The 21686-nt window shown below is 44.7% G+C and overlaps 1 protein-coding gene and 2 long non-coding RNA genes across 3 annotated transcripts in view; 1 reads left to right on the forward strand and 2 right to left on the reverse strand.

Annotated features, from left to right (window-relative positions):
* The window catches only part of PPM1H (protein phosphatase, Mg2+/Mn2+ dependent 1H), a 301134-nt gene that overhangs the window by 128816 nt on the left and 150632 nt on the right, over positions 1 to 21686 (forward strand). The window contains exons 3-4 of the mRNA XM_081588932.1: positions 7358 to 7702; positions 18168 to 18280. Of these exons, the coding sequence (XP_081445058.1) occupies positions 7358 to 7702; positions 18168 to 18280 (458 nt within the window). The remainder of the gene's footprint in view (positions 1 to 7357; positions 7703 to 18167; positions 18281 to 21686) is intronic.
* On the reverse strand, positions 5631 to 7881 carry LOC145545151 (uncharacterized). Its single transcript, XR_014081910.1, has 2 exons — positions 6537 to 7881; positions 5631 to 6197 (listed from the first exon to the last, which is right to left on the reverse strand). It is a non-coding gene; the product is annotated as an uncharacterized LOC145545151 (long non-coding RNA).
* LOC145545149 (uncharacterized) overlaps positions 9020 to 21686 on the reverse strand; it is a 57011-nt gene continuing 44344 nt past the window's right edge. Inside the window, exon 4 of the long non-coding RNA XR_014081908.1 lies at positions 9020 to 9213. This is a non-coding gene — a long non-coding RNA (uncharacterized LOC145545149). The remainder of the gene's footprint in view (positions 9214 to 21686) is intronic.

The raw sequence follows: 21686 nt of genomic DNA on the forward strand, positions 1-21686 counted from the left end.
ATTCTCTGATAAGGTCTCGTCCCCATTTCAAACACCGTATAGCCCACTCCAGCCTCATGTTGGTCCTTAAAATGTCTCATGAAGTCTCCTCTCCTGGCCCAGTGATACCTCCCTGACCTAGGCCCTATTTGCCTTAGGACAGACCTCTAGGAGCCCCTTGAATTCTGATGCTTCCTTCTTGCAGTACACCTGCAGAACATCCTGGGCTCAGTGCTCCCTCAGCCCAGCTCTCGGTATTCTCAGGAACAGAGGCATCTCATCACTCCTTATGTCCCACGGCAGCAAACTGGGTCTCCTGGTCTGCCTTGCTAGGCTCCAGAATCTCACCCCAACCTGAACCTAGCCCACAAGGTTGGCATGAATCAAGCCACTGTCCACACGGGCCTCCATATAACCATATATATATTTATACTTCTTTTCACCTGTGTTGCTTATTAGCTGCTCCCTTTTTCCAGAATATTCTTTCCTTCAATCCAGAATTGCTCAAGCAGGTGGACAGACAATCACAGGCAATATAGTTAATACTGCAGGGGTGGGTGCAGGGAGCAGTGGGAACTTGTAGGAAGAGGTGACAGTTAAAGTGAGTACCAAAAAGGTTGGGGGAGCCAGAGGGGGAGGGGCAGTAGTGGTTTGTGATGAGCTGCAAGCACTGGAGTTCTGCATGGGTGGGATTTGAAGGAAGAGATGGAAGGTAGAGAGAGAAACAGAGACTGGATTAGGGACTGCAAACCAGGGTCTCATAGCCTGGAGTCAGCCTTCAGGGAAGGTGGTTGGGCTGATATAAGACATTAATCAGATTGTATGTTTTAGAAAAACTCAGGTTGCAGAGTGGAGAAGTGAATTCAAGAGTCAAGAATCCATCAGGGCAAGCTTTCCATCCAGGGCCAGGCAGAGCGTGGGCTGGGGGTGTTCAGCCTCATGTGGGGGCTGATGGTTTAGAGGTGGGCTCTAGTGCGAGCCTCATCACTTAATACGTGGTGACCTGGAGGGGTTGTCCTCTCTGTCCCTCACTGTCCTGTAAAATGGGGGTGGTGACCATACCTCATTGTAGGATTGTAGTAGGATTAAATGAGCTAATATTTGTAAAGCATTTGCAATATTGCCTGTTAAGTGATGGGGAGGGTGCTCTAACTAGCTGTGTCTGTGCCTTTGTGGTCTCTTAGTCTCTTAACAGCTGAGCTGGCACCTGAGCGCATGGTGAGAGCCTGCCTTGTGATTCTCTCCCCATGTAATATTAATATATCACTCACTTTTGAAATTCCTGCCATAGAAGGACACTGAAGATTTTGAAATCTCTTGATGGATTTGTTTTTATCTAATTCAGAGGCCTTCAAATTTTTATTTTAAAGCATCAAATTCTTTTGTCCAAAACCTCTTGCAAGACCCTGGTGTTTGGTGTTTATAACTGATGAAACCATTCCGCTCTGGTTGGTGTAATAGACGAAGGGACTCATCACTTCAACACTCACTTACCTTCCTCTTTCCTAAGGCACCTCTTCAGAACCAAGGAACACAGTTTGGACACCACTGGTCTGATCTGTTCAGGGAGTTGCAAGTGACTCATCTGAAGCTGTAGAGTGAACCAGTGGCAGATTTGGACTACAGTGTGGGTCTTCTAATGGCTTACCAGTTCCCTTTTCATTAAAGCAGGGGTTCTCAACTGTGGCTGCTCGTTAGCATCCCCTGGGAAGCTTTAAAAAAAGATGAAAGGTGGGGCCCCACCTTAAGAGACACTGCTTAATGGGTGTAGGCTTGGCTCCTGCATGGGCCAGTGCTGGATTTATTCAACCTACACTTTGTCCGGGACTGCCCCAGTGGCTCAGCGATAAAGAATCCGCCTGCAACGCAGGAGACACAGGAGCCTTGGGTTCAATCCATGGGTCGGGAAGATCCCCTGGAGCAGGGAATGGCAACCCACTCCAGTATTCTTGCCTGGAGAATCCCATGGAGAGAGGATCCTGGCAGGCTATAGTCCATGGGGCTGCAAAGAGTCAGACACGATTAAAGCGACTTAGCATGCACAAGCATGCATGCTTTCTTTGTGGAAAGAAACTTTCTTTGTGAGAAAATTATGTGTTACAAGTTTTAGCTGTGAAAATTTGTAATTGCCTTTTAAAAATTTGCTGCACTAGTCTTTATAGCGCCGCTGTGCAGAGGTGTTCTCAAAAAGAAAATGTTGAGCCCCACGTCAGAGGGCCCCCAACCCAAGCCTCCTCATGACTGTTTAAAAATTCCCCAGATATTTTGTCAGCTGGTGGTGGTTTTGGTAGCTGCAGAATGCTCTACCTTGTTGAAGGAAATGGTTGGATTACTTGTCAGAAAAATTTCAGATTTGATGTTTTAGAATGTCATGGCATTCCATGGCAGTGTGGCTCGTTATCTCACGGGATTTGATCTTCTTTGGTTCAAATCATGACTCTGGAAACATGAGAAAGTTTGGTGTCGCAGGATCTGTGCCCAGACACTGACACGATGGCTTCTCTCCCATCCCTACCCTGCCCCTGCTGCAGCTTCCTCAGAGACGTTGGCTGGGGTTTCATTGAATCGGGTGTGGGACTGTGTGAATGGGTTTAACCCAGGTGGCCTTGGGCCCTTTGGGGAATTAGATACATTGAGCAAGAAATCCTTTCCTTTTGCCACTTTTCCCTAGTCATGCTGCTGCTGCTGCTGCTAAGTCGCTTCAGTCGTGTCCGACTCTGTGCGACCCCATAGATGGCAGCCCACCAGGCTCCGCCGTCCCTGGGATTCTCCAGGCAAGAACACTGGAGTGGGTTGCCATTTCCTTCTCCAATGCATGAAAGGGAAAAGTGAAAGTGAAGCCGCTCAGTCGTGTCGGACTCTTTAACGACCCCATGGACTGCAGCCTACCAGGCTCCTCCGTCCATGGGATTTTCCAGGCAAGAGTACTGGAGTGGGGTGCCATTGCCTTCTCCGTCCCTAGTCACGGGGATGTGTTAATAATAAAGTTAATAATGTACTTTACTAATGCAGCAAGTAACAAGAGCTCACAGTGGGTTGATAATCATTGCAAAGTAGTGATGAGCATAAACGATAATTCAAGCTGTGTGGAAGGACAGTGCTATTTCCATTAGTGACCAAGTCACAGATGCTTCTAATACTGCTGTGCTTTGTCTTACATTCGTCATAGAGGGAGGTGTCCATTTTCAGAGGTGTGTGAAAATAAAGATGGATTCATGGACTCCCTGAATTCTTTCCACCGATGCCCTGAATTAAGAACCATTTCCTGGGGGTCCGGGTTTATTCTAAGCGGATATCCACTTCTACCTACTTCAGATTCTTTTCTGTGCTTGTGCCTTACTTTTGTGTGTTCCTCCATTCTACCATGCATGCCACAAGTCCCAGGATACTGCATATACACCCATCCTTGCTTCTTCCTATGCCCAGCTCTTGTTGCAGAATCTCACAACAATGACTCATTGAAATGTCTTGAAACCCACATGACAGCTTGTCCAGGGCCTGTGCAGCATTTCCCAGCCAGACATCCAGGGCCCAGGCTCCTTCTGACTTCCTGCCCTCCCACCCTGGGCTGCTTTCCAGGTGGTGCTAGTGGTAAAGTGCCTGCTAATGCAGGAGACATAAGAGACACAGGTTCAATCCCTGGGTTGGGAAGATCTCCTAGAGTAGGAAATGGCAACCCACTCCAGTATTCTTGCCTGGAAAATCCCATGGACAGAGGAGCCTGGCAGACTACAGTCCATGGGATTGCAAAGAGTTGGAAAACACTGAGTGAAATATATCTATCTCAACCCTGGGCTGCAGCTTTTAGCCTTTTTGGCAAGAGGTAGTTATGCTACCTCCAGGTGTCATTTCTGTAACTTAGGCAGGAAGAATGGGGGAAGGATGCAGGGTAAAAGACCAGGCCCATTGAGTTGTCTTTTTTGTCAAGAAAACCCTAGCTTTCCTAGAAATTCTAACCAGGATACTGCCTCTTGTAGCTCATTGGCCAAAGTGAGGCCACGTGAACATACAGAGCTGCAAGGGAGTCTGAGATGTGAGTATTTTTAGTGGACGTGTTGCTGTCCCAGACAGACTCAGTAGTGAGGAGGAAAAGAGAAGAGACCCTAGATGAGCATCTATCAGAATCAGCCCTGTCACCTGAACCTCCTGTTTGCCATATTACCTCTCGATCCATTCAAGTTCTACTTGTCCTGTCTTCAAGGCTCACCTCCTCCACTTCCGTAGCCCACACTGGTCTATCCTGCTTAAACGTTGAACTTGGAGAGTTAGCAGGGGCATCAGAGTCTTCTAGGGAAGTCACCCACTCCTCATTTTGGTGAAGAACTGAAGCCCAGAAAATGACTTACCTAGGATCATATTGTAATGGTAATGATAACACACCCACCCGCACGCATGCACACATGCTCACTCACTCCAGATGTGTTAGCTACTTACTTGATGTAAATTACCATTTAATTTCCCCGATACCTCTCCACAGTAAAGTAGCTATCACCTGCCTTTTAGTTACTAGGAAACCATGGCACAGAGATGTTAAGTAACAAGGATGTCCAGCTCCAGAGTGACCCAGCCAGGGTCCAGTGCCTGGACTGCCTTCCTCTCCTTGCTCTGCCTCCCTCTCAGCTGATTGGTGTTGAAGATGCCGCTGAATCCAGATCTTCTAGTCCTTAGGTCGTTGTTTTTGCACTTAATTTTCCTCTGAGTTAGTGTGCGTATCCCTTCATTTTAAGGTGCTTCTAGTCATTCGTAAGTGTTTCCTCTTACCTGGATTTAATTGAGTATCTTTATGTCCTAACTGGCATTCTCACTTTTACCCTTTCTTCTCTCCTAATCCTCACAGCATAGCTTGAATGATGTTTTAAAAATATAAATCAATTTTCCAACTCCCACCTCAATCAATGGTTTTCTGTTACTCTTAAGCTGGAGCCATCACCTGTTCTGGATCCTTTGTGTATCCTGGAAGGACTGAGTGGTCCAACTATCTTCCTCTCCAATCTCACGTCATCTCCTTCCTTTCCTGCCTCTCTCCCCTATTCAGTCACACAGCCATGGTTCAGTCTCCTCTTCCTCATCACACACCTTCAACCACAGGGCTTTTGTATCTGCTGTTGCTGCCACCTGGCACTCTCTCCTCTCCCCTCCTTACCTTGTGGATTTCCAGTGGCTGTCAGCCTGGCGCTTATGTCCTCAGGAAGTGTCCTCCAGTATGCCCCTCCGCAGGCTGGTCTCACAGCACCAAGAACCTCTCCTTGTCACCAGAATTATGACTTTACATTTATCTGTGTGATTATTTGATCAGTGTCTATCTCGCCCCTGGATTCTTGAGATCAGACTATGATTTATATCTCTTTCATCTAGTTTTTCATCCCCACTGCCCCACTTTCTGTGCCTTGTCGCAGAAAGATTGCTCAGTAAATATTTGTTGACCCCCCCCCAAAAAATTATCTCTAGGCATCTAGCACAGAATTGAGTGAAAACAAAGACTTAAAGGGCACAAGTAGAGTAATGGCATATGTCACTGTACTACATAGTATCTTCCAACATCAATTCTAAGATGGACCCAAAATGGGGGTTACTAGGGACTGGAGGGTAGGGGGATAGGAGAGATGAGTAGTAAATAGGCAACGAGTAGTAAATAAGTCCTAGAGATCTAATGCACAGACAACAATATTGTATTATAATAATGAAACATGCTAGATTAGATCTTAATTATTCCAACCACAAAGAAAAATAAAGTGATAGAGATGCTAAGTATTAGCTATGATGCCAACTATATCACAATATATAAATGTATCAAACAAGTTGTACACCTTAAATTCATACAATGTTATAGGGCAAATATATTTCAATTAAAAAAAAATAAGATAGACCAAAAGAACTTTTTATGATGGTTTCAACTAAAAACAGGAATTCAGTATTTATTGCTGCAGAGTAGACAAACCTAGTTGTCAGAAGTGGATGTAACATGTACCGTACCTATTTAATCTCAGCATTTAATATCTTACTCTTCTAGATACATCATAATTGAACACCTTTTTTTCCCCCCTGTAGCTAAGATCTTAGGCATATGTGATTCAAACATGGTTTTTAAAAGTGCTCATCTTGAAACAGTATCGAAATCAACCAGCAGGTACCAGATCCATGGCAGATGAGGGAAAATGGGCTGCATGTAGCTTCAGGGTAGGAAGAGGAAGCCAAGATGCTGAGTGACAGCTGGAAAACTGAGGGAAGAAGGAAACATGAAGAGGAGATTTTAATTGTCTGCATCTTGTGAAGGTTTGACTAGATGGGGTGTTCAAGGGAAAAACATGTTCTAAAAATTCAGGATGTAGACCTAAGCAGATGGGGCAATTATCTGAGAGTGTAAAAGCCCTATTGCGGGGGGCGGGAGGGGCGAGTCTACTACCCTGAAGCATCTGTAATAAGGGCCTAATTTCCTCTAAAGAGACACAGACATAGAAAACAGACTTATGAACATGGAAGTGGGGGGAGGGGGAGGGGGAGGAGGAGAGGGCAAGATGTATGGAGAGAGTAACATCGAAATATATACTATACGTTACCATATGTAAAGTAGATAGCCAATGGGAATTGCTGTGTGACTCAGGAAACTGAAACCAGGGCTCTGTGACAACCTAGAGGAATGGGATGGGGAGGGAGTGGGGAGGGAAGTTCAAGAGAGAGGGGACATAGGTATACCTATGGCTGATTAATGTTGATGTTTGGCAAAAACAAACACAATATTGTAAAGCAATTATCCTTCAGTTAAATAGAAATAAAGTTAACTATAAAAATGTTTTAAAAAAGACTAGGTGTCAAACCGGCTCTGGGGTTGCAGTAGAAGGGAGATGAGAAACTAGCTGTTAAAACTGTAAAGACTTACCTGTTTGTATGTAGTTTTACCTCTCACTTCTACACATCAAAAATTTTTTTTAATATTTATTTTTGCTTATTTGACTGTGCCAAGTCTTAGTTGCCACATGAAGGATCTAGTTCCCTGACCAGGGATTAAACTCAGGCCTGCCACCTTGGGAGCAGAGTCTTAGCCACGGGACCATCAAGAAAGTCCTTCCGCATCAAATTAAAGTAGATCTCATGCCAGCTGAGTGGGCGATGCCTTGAGCTCTTGCCCTTGGTAGATAGGCAGGGACCACTTTATCTCCTGGGCGGGGGAAGGGTGGGGGTAAGGGAGCGGCAGTGACGCACCTGGGTACACATCCCTGAGTGTCTTGCCCTATTTTGCCCTCCCTCCAACCCCCCCCACCCCCACCCCTCGTTTGCAGACAGACCACAGGTGGATGCGCTGAGCCCCAGAGGGGTCGCGCTCAGCCTGGGGCAGGGGCCGCCACAGTTCTCACGCTTCCTTGTCGCCCTCTCCCCGCAGGAATCAGAAGGCGTTTCCTGCCACTACTGGTCGCTGTTTGATGGTCACGCGGGGTCCGGGGCCGCCGTGGTGGCGTCCCGCTTGCTGCAGCACCACGTCACGGAGCAGCTGCAGGACATCGTGGAGATCCTGAAGAACTCGGCCGTGCTGCCGCCCGCCTGCCTGGGCGAGGAGCCGGACCACACGCCTTCCAGCAGCCGGACTCTGACCCGCGCAGCCTCGCTCCGCGGAGGGGTGGGCGCCCCGGGCTCCCCCAGCACCCCACCCACGCGCTTCTTCACCGAGAAGAAGATCCCGCATGAGTGCCTGGTTATCGGGGCTCTTGAAAGTGCATTCAAGGAAATGGTGGGTATGCCCCAGGACTCCAGGGCAGCAGGGGCCGGGGCGGTCACTTAAATCACATCTTTGTTTCTTTCAAGTCCCCTGGAAGGGCATGCCTCTGACCTGCCCATTCCTCTGCATGGTCCCCCTCCGACTTCTCCCTGGCACAGCAGGGCTTCCATTCTCCAAAGAGTTCTAGCATCCTGTGCTGTTGAAAATGTAAAAGAGGATGAAAGAGGGATTGTGCTGAGGTGATAGGCTTATTAAATGAATACCTTATTGCTTCTCTCTCTGCCAACTCTTATGATTACCAGCTGGTACCACCATGGCACTTAATTGAAACTGAGCAAGGGTGCCATCTGTATGACACCTGTGTATGAGTTCCTGGTGTCTGGGGAAGCAGAGCTTTGAGAAAAGTGCTCAGAAGTACCTTTCCTGTACAGATCCAGCCTGAGACCATGATTGGCAGTGTGGTTCCCATTGCTTAAAGCAAGGAGGGGCCAATATCTAAGAATTATTTGTTTTACATGGGAACGTGGATTTATTGGTTGGTACAATTTGAACATGTGTGATCAAGAGATTCAGCCTCCTTCCTGAGAACACACTGAGCTGCCCTCACAGTGTCCCCTGCTGTCCTTCTGCCCTGTGAGAAGGCACACAGATGGTCTCTTCTGTACCACCCCTTTCCCTCTTGAGCTCACTTTATACGGTGGGACTTACTTGAGTTCCAAAGATTTTCTCTCCTGAGCAACATCCTGCGTGCAGATTCAGTAAGACATATCTAAAGATGTTATAAGGACTGAAGGAGGGTGGGTGGGCAGTAATAGTGTGCTTAAAACCTGGAGAGTAAAAAGTAAGGACAATGGATGTCCCTGGTGGTCTAGTGGTTAAGATTTTGCCTTCCAATGCAAGGAGTGTGGGTTCGATCCCTGGTCAGGGAGCTAAGATCCCACATGCTGTGCTGCCAAAAAGATCGAAACATAAAAACAACCAAAAAAATCAAAACAAAAAGCAATATTGTAACACATTTAATAAAGACTTTAAAAATGATCCACATCAAAAAATCTTTAAAAGGAAAAAAAAAGTAATGACAATAGACTACCCTGGTGGTCCAGTGGTTAAGACTCTGCTGTTTCACTGCAGAAGGCATGAGTTCGATCCTGGTCAGAGAAAAACCACAGGCTGTGTAGTATGGCCCAAAGAAAAAAATATTAAAAAGTAATGACAAGTTCTTAATGCAAGACCTGCAGAACTGAATGTACACACTGTACGCATTCTAGGATCTCAGGATGCTAGGTTGAGTGCTAACGAGAAGAGAAAAGTAAATAATATTAAACAGCATTATCTCATCTGATTTGTTTACAAAACAAAACTAGTTCCTATATTCATGCGTCTAATTTACACTCTCTTCTCTTTTAACTCATTTCTTCTCTGGTCCCAGCATTTCTCTCCATGTCACATTGATTAGCAGGTACCTTGCACCTCCATTTCAGGAGTATTTGGTAGCCTTCAAGTCCAAGAAAAACACCAGGAGGCTGGAAAAGATTATTTAGGAAAAAAAGAATTAAGGTAGTAAAATTGACTCAGGCTTCATATAAAATCTCCCTCTATCAGGGAAGCTCTGATGTGATAGCTGTTTCTAAATGCGATTGCTCAAAAAGCTAAATATTTAGTTGAGGTAAAAATCTGACAATGGACTGTGCCCATATGGAAGGAAAATTCCTCTGATATATGAAAAACAGAAACAATTTTGGGTTTTTTGTTTCCTTCGCTGTAGCTAGTGCTATGGGGTTATCTTTTACTTGGAATTGCTGTATTCTCAACTTTAGCCACTAGAGGCCGATGTCACATTGAGTCAGGCCTCCACACTGATCTCAGACTGTCTCTGCCAGTTAACGGCTCAGGGTTCCTGGCAACTACTGTTGAGAGTCTCATTCAGAAAAATACTAAGAGCCTCATTATTGGTCTTTTTGTTTGTTTGTTTGTTTTTAATTTTTTAAAACTTTTCACTAGCTAATTCACGACCAGAAATTTTTCTTGCACATTTAACTGCCATCAGAAAGATCATTTCACTTTCCTGTGTAATTTATTCAATCCATAAATATTTGTTGAAAGCTACCTATAAGCCAGGTCTCACTGGGAAAAGAGGACTGAAGAAATTAGGCAAAGGTGGGTGTTAAACAGATAAAATATAAATGGGAAGGGCCTCGAGAGGAAAAATGCAGGGTGAGTAGGAATCTGATACAGAGATGAAGGAAGGGTTCCCTGGAGAAGTCCTACTGGGGGAGTAGGGGTTGGAAGAGACTGGCCCAGAGAACCGGGGGCTGGGAGAGTGTTCTGGGCAGAGGAAAGCATTTGTGTGAAGAGCCACATCAGAGAAACAACTCAGAAGGGCTGAAAGCAGCAAACTGACATCCACTGTAGTTGTTGTTCAGTCACTAAATTGTGTCTGACTTTTTGCAAACCTGTGGGCTGACTGCAGCACACCAGGCTTCCCTGTCCTTCACTATCTCCCCGAATTTGCCCAAACTCATGTCCGTTGAGTCAGTGATGCTATCCAACCATCTCATCTTCTGTCACCCCCTTCTCCTCCTGCCTTCAGTCTTTCCCAGCATCAGGGTCTTTTCCAGTGAGTTGGCTCTTCGCATCAGGTGGCCAAAATATTGGAGCTTCAACTTTAGCATCAGTCTTTCCAATGAATATTCAATGTTGATTTCCTTTAGGATTGACTGGTTTGACCTCCTTGTTGTCCAAGGGACTCTCAATAGCACCACAGTTGAGAAGCATCAATTCTTTGGCACTCAGCCTTCTTTATGGTCCAACTCTCATATCCATACATGACTATTGGAAAAACCATAACCTTTACTAGATGGAACTTTGTTGGCAAAGTGATGTCTCTGCTTTTTAATACACTGTCTAGGTTTTTCATACCTTTTCTTCCAAGGAGCAAGCATGTTTTCATTTCATGACTGCAGTCACCATATGCAGTGATTTTGAAGCCCAAGAAAATAAAGTCTGTCTCTGTAGTTAGATGACAGATTTCAAGAGTAGGGATGCTGTTAGGTGACTTGGAGAGGCTGTCTGTAATCAGCCGATGGATGACTCACTGTACCATGGAATGAATCTGGGGTTTTAAGCCATATCTGTTCTTTTCTAATCCACCCTACGTTGTAGCTTCCTCTTCACACTTAGGTTTTCCCTGGATTGTCTCTCTAGCCCCCTATGTGCCAGAGGTCTACCTGGGCTTTGCTCCATGTGCTTGGCCTTATTAAGTGAAAACACTCATTATTCCTTGCTTCTCCTGCTTCTTGGCAGGGTGGCCCACGTCCCACTCGGCTGGGGACTGAGCCAGCAGATGCCTCTTGGCCCAGAATAGTTATTAACACTGTCCCGTTTTACTCTCCAAAGTGTCCCTGTCTGGATGATGTTTAATGTTTATCCTAATTATAGAGAGATGCTCTAGTTTTCCTTTGCTTCCTCAGGGACTTGAGGGAAAATCTACTCTGTGTCACAGAAATATGCCTGCCTTAACCATTAAGTAGCCTGGGTTGAGCTGCAGAGCTCACAACACAGAAGTTATGCAAGTGTGTTCTCACTTTAATGTCCTGGAAGGCCACTGCCAACTCATAAAAAGTATTTTTCCTTTCCTCCTTCCCTCAATATTAGGTTTGCAAGAGAGTGGGTATTTGAAGGTAAAATTTGTTTTTTAATAATGTGTAGGGCGCTGTTTTGTTGACCTGCTCTTGGTGGTTCCTCCTCAGGCCTTTTCAGGGAGGAGCAGGTTTGGAATTGCCTAGCCATTCTTATTTTTTTTTTCCCCTTTCAACATCCAGCTAGCTTTCTAGCTTTCCTGTTGCTAGGTGCTCTTTAGGTTTTGCAGGTTTTATGCCATTCTGATCCTCTGTAACAGGAAAACTCACTGTTGAATAAGATTCAGTCACTTCAGCTCTGTGACTCTCTTGCTTCCTCTTGCACTTTTAATCCCCTCAAATTCCTCATGCCCAGCACTGAAGCCTCAGATCTGCTGTTCTGATGACATCTTTGCAGCCACCCCTCTTGAGATTCAGAATGTAACTTATCTTTAAAGGCAAAGCTTGCATTTCATTTGGGGTTTTGCTTTATTTATGACAGTTCAGGGAAGTAGAATCTGAAGTCTGTCTTTTCTCCTCCTCTCTCCCCACCTCCCACCGGTTCCCTTCTCAATTACTGATATTTATTTAGCTTATATTTTATAACCAGCATTCTTCTAGACACCATGGGGATCAAGAAGTAAAAGATTTGATTTTATATCTGGGGGCATTTGTAGTCACATTAGATGAACGTAGAGATATACAGCGTTTCATTTGTTTTAATACTTTGTGACATCAAGTGAGAGGTTGATATCTGTCTGAAGGAGAGAATCAGTTCAAGATTCAGAAACACCAGGCCAGTATATATAGTATTCATCTCTAGGAAAAAGCGAGTGCTCGTCAGAAAATGTAAACTAACAGAAGTTGGTGGGGGATGCTGTGGACAAGGGGAGATGTTCAGCAAAGTTGTTGTTGTTCAGTCACTCAGTCGTGTCTGACTCTTTGTGACCCCATGGACTGCAGCCCTCCAGGCCTCCCAGTCCACCGCTATCTCCTGGAGTTTGCTCAGATTCATGTCCATTGAGTCAGGGATGCCATCCAACCATCTCAAAGGGAGATGATAAGTTTCATCAAATACTACATGCTTCTTTGAAGGTTTCCTCTCCTCTTTGATCCTGGGGTTGGCTAGCACAGTTCATGGCTCGTGAGAAGGTGACCTCTGACTGCAGGCCTCTGATCCATGCTGGCAGAGACGGGTTTCCCCTGAGCCCTCTCCCCGTTGTATCTCATCTTGGATCTCTCTTCAGAGTGAGAAGGCTGGTCCTCCTGTGTCCACCATGGAAAATGAACCCTCACTTCCCGAAGGACCAGAATCTTAGGGACTTCTTGACTGACTTCATTTCTGCTTTCCATCACCATTTTATAACAATGCCTACTTCCACAGCTAAGTTTTGTCCCTTATTATGTAGGTGGTGGCCTGATCCAGGATGACAGGTATGAAGAAGTGTCTTCTAAGTCTTGATGTCAGTGTCCTTCCTTCTTCCACACCCTCCAGAAACAGGGGAGTCAGCATTTCAGACTCATGCAAGAAGTCATTTCCATTGTCGGTGTGGTTGCAGGAGACCTAGGAACCAGAAGTAAGGCAGCAGTGATGACCTTTTTACCTACAGGAATTGAAGAGGATCTCAAAATTCTGTCCTATTTCATTTTCAGTGTGGCTATAGATTCCTTGCCACAGTGCAGAATTTTTTGGAGGTTTGATTGTTACTCAGGGAGAAAAAATGGCAATATTTTAACTTGTAAAACTGCCATACGTCTTTCTAAAATATGGAGTAAATGGTTGGAAATACCACTCAGCTTGGCTTTGTTCATAAAAAGAACATATGGTGAAAAAGGAGGACAAATGCAAAGTTTATTTATAGTTTATAAATCCTAGTGGTTTTGAGAATTAGAATATTCATGGTAAGTGGACTTCTAGTGGGTTTTGTGTATGTGTGGTGGTGCTAGTGGTAAAGAACCTGCTTGCCATTGCAGGAGACATAAGAGAGGCTGATTCGATCCATGGGTCAGGAAGATCCCCTGAAGGAGGGCATGGCAACCCACTCTGTTATTCTTGCCTGGGGAATTCCATGGACAGAGAAGCATGGCGGGCTAAGGTCCATACGGTCGCAAAGAGACTGAAGCCACGGCACCTGTGTGTTTTTAGAATAGGAGTTCCTCTGAGGAATGAGCATGTGATGCCACAAACAGCCAGCAGGTGGCAATATTAGGCAGTGATGTTTTTCTCCTCCCCCAGTGCCTAACAGATTGGCTTGTCCTCAGAATAAACCAAAATCGGACCCAGATACTGAAACCATGCAGAATCTTATTATTTGTGACTGACACTATTAACACTGTGCTCAGAACCATGTTTTAGCCCAGTTAGGGGGAGCTGCCAGGTCCTATTGAAACTCGCCAACACACTCCCTTCTGGTGTTTGATATTGCTTTCCTTTTGCAATCTAAAATTGGTAGGAAACAAAGGATGATCCTGGAGTTGCATTATCTCTGGGACTTTCAAACCAAATTACAATGATCCTGAGCAATATATTTTCTTCCTTGCAGTTCCTTCCTGCTGAGTTAGTCTCGTTTCACACCCATCTCTTCTTTCCCTTCATTGGTCTCATTCTTTCTTGCAACAAAAAGGAGCAAAACACAATCCCAAGTCTTAAAAATTGAATCCATTCTTTGATTTAGAGATAAACCTTACTTAAATGTAATATTCAGACAGCCACAAAACAGGGTAAATCAGTTCTGCTAAATAGAAAGTAGTCTTGAGAGGGACTCCTAATTGAGCAGATAAATCAGTTATCTTGTTAATTGAATCTTCTGAGTCACTTAAGTTGATCCTTTTAGATCATACTTGAAAAAGAATGATAGTATGTGCTTGTGTTTTGCTGGTAATTTATTCTAGATTTATGCCTGGAGGTTCATGACAGCTAAAATGGGGAAGCTGTTCCGCATCGGTCTTTGTTTAGCAAAAAGGAGTGGGCAGTTTTTCCATAATTTCCTTGATCTTTTGAGAAAAATACCCAAAGTTCTTAAGGGATACATGTTTATGTGTTTTTTCTCCCACCTAGAGTGTGAGAAGCTTAAGCTGCCTGGAAAAGTTGAGAGTTTGAAGAAATTAGGTAGTTAATTCAACAGTAAATACATCTTTATTGACTTCATTTATCATGTTTGATCTGGTAGTAAAGAACCACCCAGCTGGTCCTTTAATGTTCCTTTCAGTACTAAGATTTTGTGATACATCTTTTTAAAGAGTAGTAGGTGGTGTAGGGAAAAAATAAATGTGCTGTTTTGGCTTCTAGGGAGGGGAGGGGGAAGCAATTATTTTTAGAATGTGTTCTAGTTACACCCAGTTTTAGAGGAAATAAAAAAGCATATTTTCATGTCAGTGAATCCTTCAGGGGGGATTAAGTCTGTGGAAATATATTTTTCAAATCCTTGTCACTGTGATCCCAGAGAGTACACACGTAATTAAAGTGTGTGCCTGTGTGTCTGAGCACACGCACGTATGTATATTACCACACAAAGCTGGGAAGTGATGAAAGCATGAGCTTCTTAGCAAAGTTTCTTGCATAAAAAATAGCTAGACTGTGGTCCACTGCTTATGTGGAAGTGTTGCCAGATTTAGCATTCCTTATGCCAGGAGAACTACAGAGGGAAGATAGTGGAAACTTAGGAAAAGTTGAAAGAAATGATGAAATCAATTAGAAAAAAATATTGACTCACATTACTAATGTAACAGCAAGGGTTTTACTGGGCAAACTGACTAGAATGTTTCCCTAAAAATTAAAGGCAAATGTAGCAGATAATCTTAGTGTCAAACACTATCTTGATTTTTTTTTCAAAGAATGAAATAATTCTATAATCAGAGTTTCTTGTGATGTAAACCATGATACGAAATGCACCTATGATGCAGAATAAGCTTGTTTATCTGAATCCTGGAGGAATTGTTTGCTGTGGGAGGCTCTTTCAAAATGTGGGCTCCGTATATCTTTTGGATGGGAGCAGTGATTTCGTTTCTCAAGCATCGTTCACACTCCAGTCCACATACAAAAACTGTCTTTCATTCAGAGTTTAGGTATTCAAACAGATATTGATCCTGGATGTGAAAGGATGGTTTCTGTAACTAGAGCAGTTCTTCCCAATGTATTAAAAATAGTTGTGTTGAGTGTGGACTTTATATATCAGTTTCTATATTAATTTGATGAAATATGTATCTATCATAGTATCAACTTTATATCATTTGCTGCTGCTGCTGCTTAGTTGCTTCAGTTGTGTCCGACTCTGTGCAACCCCGTAGATGGCAGCCCACCAGGCTCCCCTGTCCCTGGGATTCTCCAGGCAAGGATACTGGACTGGGTTGCCATTTCCTTCTCCAATGCATGAAGGTGAAAAGTGAAAGTGAAGTTGCTCAGTCATGTCTTAGCAACCCCATGGACTGCAGCCTACCAGGCTCCACCGTCCATGGGATTTTCCAGGCAAGAGTACTGGAGTGGGTTGCCATTGCCTTCTCCGTTATATCATTTATTTAAGTGCAAATAAATTGAATAAGCCTACTCACAAACTCCTTTGTGAATAGGGTTACTGGTTCTGTTTTGATGCATTCTTTAGAGGTTCAAACTTCTGACATCAAAATGTTTTCTTTCTCCTCTTTCACTTTCTTATGACTGTCTTTCCCTGCTAACCTCCGTGCCCCTCCTCCTAACCACCCTCCAGCTTCCCACCATTCCTGCTTGGGTTCTGATAGCCATTTGTTCGTTCTTGTCCATTGATGGCATTTCACTGGACACGTGGGTTCCGGCTTAATTATTATCTCAGTAAGCATTTATTCTCATTGTAAGCTTTTCATTTATGAATTGTGGAATACATGTTTCATGTTCAGACAGAGGTAAAAATTTGGAAACTCAGGCATTTTATAATGGATTTCTTTTTTTGCCCATTTAATAGATATTTATTAAGTTACCTTCTACTTGGCTCGATATGGGTGTTGAAGGTCTCGCAATGAGGGAGAAAGGTTTCTGCTCTCCATCATGGGATCTAGGCTGTGGGGAACATCCAGATGGTCTGCTAAGCCCCTCACCCACTCCATCTAATTTAATCCTGATGACAGCCCTTTAAGCTAATTTATACGGAGTTTGTAAATAAGTTCTAAAAATCCAATATGGTCTTTGAAGGTGGTCTGCATGCTTGACCCATCTGCAGCTCTTGATGCTGTCATTCACTCAGCCCCTAAGTTTTATTCACCTGCTTGTAAACCATCACATCCCATATATACTCATCCTTACCCCTCCCATGGTTCCTCAGCCTTCCCCCCATGCTCCCCTCAACCCTTTCCTTAGTTCATTCCCAGGATGTTAGGTTCTCCCAGGGCCTTTCTTTGTACTTTTTCTTTCCTTACATTACGAGCAATACTTTGTCCGTAACCTGTTTTCAGAGCCCAGGCTCTTGCCCTGTTTCTGGTTTCTCGCTGGTGATTTATCTAACTGTTATTACCACCTCTGGCCTCTGGAGCAGAGCAGTTGCTGATAAATGCTGTATTACTGAATTATCTCCCCCTTTCCATCAGGAGGCTGGTGGCAGCAGCTGAGTTCTAATCCTGTGGGTTTCTGGGAATCACAAAAGGACTCTGACACTCGGTCAGCCAGCAGCACCCTCAGAATCAGCCAGGGCACCGTTTCCTGCTCTTCTGTACCCATCCTCCTTCCCCCTCCCTTGCCCTGACAGTAGGTGACGATGGGAAGTTTTGGCATTATTTTAGCCAGTGTCTAGTTTCTTTTCCTAATTCAACTCACATTTTTTCTGAAGTCACGGAACCCTGGCTTCTGTCACTGACATGGAATTTCACAAAGCCATCTGTCTTGAGGATGATACCTATCTGTTGATAGAAGGGTGGTTCTATTTTTATTTTTCTTGGGGAGACCTCTTTAAGTGGCAGGTAATAAATACTAGGCTTTAGAGGAGGAGAACCTGATCAGAATCCAAACTCCAGCCGGGTAAATGCTGGCAGGTTCTCTGCATCTGAACAGTGAGGTTAATAATATGGTTGTGAGGATGAGATGCGATCCTATTCGTAAAGTAGAGGAAGTGCTCGTTGAATATTGCCTGTAACTGTTTGTGTGTATCCCTCTTGTGAATCAGTGGCCTTGGGAAGAGGAAGTCAGATGAGAGTTCAGAAGCTTCTCCCTTTGATCAGTAAGATGGGGGTGGACTCCTACTGGAGTTGAGTTGAGGACACAGTCCTTCAAGTCACCTCTTTTATCTGGCTGTAAAGGAAATCATTTCTTGGAGACTTTGGGCTTGAAAATATTGATCAGATCCAAGCACTCGGCGTTATTAGCCTCTCTAATCTATTTTCCACATGGCAGCTCAAGCTGTCCATACAAAAACTAAATTTTCCATAAGCCATGATATTTATTGAATACAATTGGTTTGATTCTTCTCATTTTTGTCTGATTATGTCTGTTTGCCTCCCCTTGCTTCCTGTCTGCAGATGGCCTGGTAGGCAACAGTCTGGGGCCAGTGTCCTTTCCAGAAATGCTCATTAGGTGGTAGAAAAGCCAGTACCAAAGATTTTCCTCTCCCTTCTTTGAAGCACATTCAGACTCTTAGGGCTGCCATCAGGGAGTGTGGCTAAGAAAGCCTTTGTTTCTGTACAATCCCACCTGTAGAATTCCTGTATGAGTCCACCAGGCTCTTCTATCCATGGAATTCTCCAGGCAAGAATACTAGGGTGGGTAGCCATTCCCTTCTCCAGGGGATCTTCCTGACCCAGGGATAGAACCCACGAATCATGCATTGCAGGCAGATTCTTTACCATCTGAGCCATAAGGGAAGCCCTGTACAATCCAGTGCTGACTCTGTTTTCTTCTCTAGGACCTACAAATTGAACGCGAGAGGAGTTCGTATAATATATCCGGTGGCTGCACAGCCCTCATTGTGGTCTGCCTTCTGGGGAAGCTGTACGTGGCCAACGCTGGGGACAGCAGGTAAGCAGATGAGCCTTCTGGGTCTTTCTCAAGTTGAATGCCCTCCTTTAGTTTTTTTATCTTTTAAAAAAGTGAAATGATTAGAAATAAAGAAACTCTGTTTGGGATTCGATATTGAGAAAGACAAGCCTTCTACACCTGGATAAAAATATATTTAAGAAGATTTGTCAGGCTGGTATGAAAAGATGCAGGTTGCCTTCTCCTTACTTGCCTGTAGCGGTTTATATATATATATATATATGCTTGTGATTAACCTGAACTGGTAGTATCCAAATGTTTTTTGACTTTAGAACCTGATTTTCAATGAAAGCTTAGCAAAGGCATTAATATGTGAGAGTGTTGAGGAGGAAGGAGAGGGATTTGAATGAAGTGGGGGCTTGGAGGGGACCCAGGAGGACTTCCCAGCTAGTTCCTCTTTGGCTCAGTGACTTTGCCCTGTCCCTTCCCAGAAGCCCAGGAGTTCCTCCTTTTATGCATGTGCCCCTACAGGCTGCCTTTTCCTCTCCTCTGGGTTCAGCTGAGAGGAATTTGGGCCAACAGAAGATGATTTAACCCTTACTCTATCCAGTATTACCAGCAATAAGATAGACTTGTCTTTTTTGTTTAATATTATTGATTTTTTATTTTTGACTGTGCTGGGTGTTCACTGGGGTGTGGGCTTTTCTCTAGTTGCGCCAAGTTAGGGCTACTCTCTCGTTACAGTGTGCAGGCTTCTCACTGCAGTGGCTTCTCTTGTTGCAGAGCATGGGCTCTACGGCACTTGGGCTTCAGTAGTTGCAGCTCGTGGGCTCAGCAGTTGCTGCGCCACGGCTCTAGAGCACAGGCTCAATAGTTGTGGCACACAGGTTTAGTTGCTCTGAGGCATGTGGAATCCCCAGTTCAAGGATCAAACTAGTGTCTCCCGCACTGGCAGGCGGATTCTTTATCACTGAGCCACCAGGGAAGCCCTAGACTTGTGTTTTAATCATCTTTTTAAAAAACGTTTGTATTTATTAATTTGGCGACAACGGGTCTTAGTTGCGGCATGCAAACTCTTAGTTGCAGCATGTGGGATCTTAGTCCGCTGAACAGGGATCATATCTGGACCCTCTGCATTGGAAATGGAAAGTCTTAGCCACTGGACCACCAGGGGAGTCCCCTAATCTTCTTTTAAATAACTGATATGTGCTCACTTTAGGTTCGGCAACATTGGTTATTTAGTCTATACTAAATTATAGACCTTGTGAAAAGCCTTCTAATATGTATTACACACTTTCCACCCCCTTAAGGAACAAAATATGTTGGCTTTCTAGTAGGACTTTTCGCTAAAGCTGACTCTTGATTCTGAAAGCAGTCAAAGGCCTGAACTCTGATCATGATTCCTGAGAGGATGGGCGATTTCCCTACTTGGGCTGTGGTCCAAGGATGCTGTCATTCCTCCAGCCCCTTCCTCTGGGCCACTTGCCTCTTCTCAGCATTGCTGCTGGGTCTGGCTCTCCTTGAGATCAGTCTCCACCCCTCGCCTTCCCTGTCTCCATCAGGCTGTGGCAGAGCCAGCCTTCTTCAGACAATCAAGGAATTTCAGTTACAAAGCAGAAGAGCCTGAGGGAGTTTCCAGTCACCCTAGTTAAGCATCTTCACCCAGTCTTCCCACTTAAGATTCTGGAGACCAGAGGAAAGTGACCTGCCGAGACAGCAGTCTTGGGGATTTGAACATTGATGTTTTTTGAAGATCTGTTTATGTTTAAGGCTTATGTGAATTTCTTTTCTGCTCTGTAAGATATCTCAGTTTCAATATAAAATTTTTCCAGGTAAATGGAAGTGAATATAAGATGCCATGTTTATCTCATGGCTTCTATTCCCTAGTGGTCCTAGGAGGAGATAGACTTCAACTCAGGTGGATCAACTGACTGAAGGAGTGAAAGGGGACTGGCTAGGAGCATTACAATTCAGGAAGGCATTGACCCTGCTGGACCTGCAGGGTCCAGGGAAGAAATGCTACAGCAGAGCTGGGAGAGGGGGCCACGGATGAAGGCCCCTGGGCAGGGGCCACAGGAAAGAGTGGGAGGAAGCCCCTGACTTTCTCCTTCTTCCCATCCCCCTTTCTCCTGCTAGGGCCTCCCATTGGATGAGCCCAACTGGAAGCCACGTGACAAGGGGCCCAGGGAACTCGGGTCAGAGAGGTTGGTCAGCCAAGGCACAGACACAGGCGGCGACCACAGCTCCAGGGTGGGGCGGAGTGGAAAATCACCAGCGCATCTCCTGCTCTTCTTTGCCTTCCCCAGGGCTGGAGTATCTTAAAAATAGGAATCCTCATCTCTGTGGCCTTTTAAGATGCACACGGAGGAGCTGGCGCTGAGCCCTTATTCTGTTCTGGATCTTGAGCTTGTTGGAGAGAGACGAGCAGATCAGGGAACGCTTTCTTTCTGTTCTGAGTAAAACTGCATCGATGATTCAGCTTTTGCACTCGTATTCACCTTTTTTTAGTCTGGATTTAGTTCCATGTTTTTAGAAATGAATTTGCCTTCCTGGCCCTTCCAGTGACGCAGGTGGTGGTGACTGAGTTCCCACCCCCTCTTCCCAGGGAAGCATCTTTCATCAGTGGACCCCAGACTCGGAAGGTAACCCAGCTTCCATGCCCAGAATATCTTTATGTTGGATTATGCTTTTCAGAGAAGCAGGGACTCCCCAACACCCTGTTCTCACTTTTGAATGTAGTTTCCTTTGAAGCTCTGAACTCCTTGATGGAACCCCGACCCTGTGCTCCCCAGCCCATCCCACCCCACCTCCCGACCAGCCAGCGCTTCAGCCCTGCTTCCCCGATGCTCAGTCCTATGTCCAGGACCAGCCAGTCCTAAATTTTCAAATAACTGTTTTAAGTGTCCATAAAAGTATGGTGTTTTACAGATTATTCCCAATAATTTGAAAAGTTTCACAGGTACTTTTATCCTTATTAAAGCTGTAAAGCACTGACCCCCAAACACACAAATTATCTTATGAGAAAATAGCATCTCTAAAACCTAGTCAGCTTAATTATGTTTGTAGTATTCTGGCCCCAGTATCCAGATATGAATTTGGAGTTCTATGGCTGATGGCTGGTTGGGTTTGCTGTTCACTTATGGGCCATAGGTCATGTAGAAGCCTAAGAGCAATATGAGTTGGTATTGTAGGCACTGTCCAAATATAACTAATACGACACTTATTCGTGTATTTTCAGCTCTAATATAAACAGTAGATATTTGATATCATCTTATGTAGTATCGTACTGTTCATGGGGTTCTCAAGGCAAGAATACTGAAGTGGTTTGCCATGCCCTTCTCCAGTGGCCACATTCTGTCAGACCTCTCCACCATGACCTGTCCGTCTTGGGTGGCCCCACACGTCATGGCTTAGTTTCATTGAGTTAGACAGGCTGTGGTCCATGTGA

The sequence above is a fragment of the Giraffa tippelskirchi genome, chromosome 4 (genome assembly GCF_054371585.1).
Source record: "Giraffa tippelskirchi isolate mGirTip1 chromosome 4, T2T-mGirTip1v1.2.pri, whole genome shotgun sequence".
Classification (NCBI taxonomy): Eukaryota; Metazoa; Chordata; class Mammalia; order Artiodactyla; family Giraffidae; genus Giraffa; species Giraffa tippelskirchi.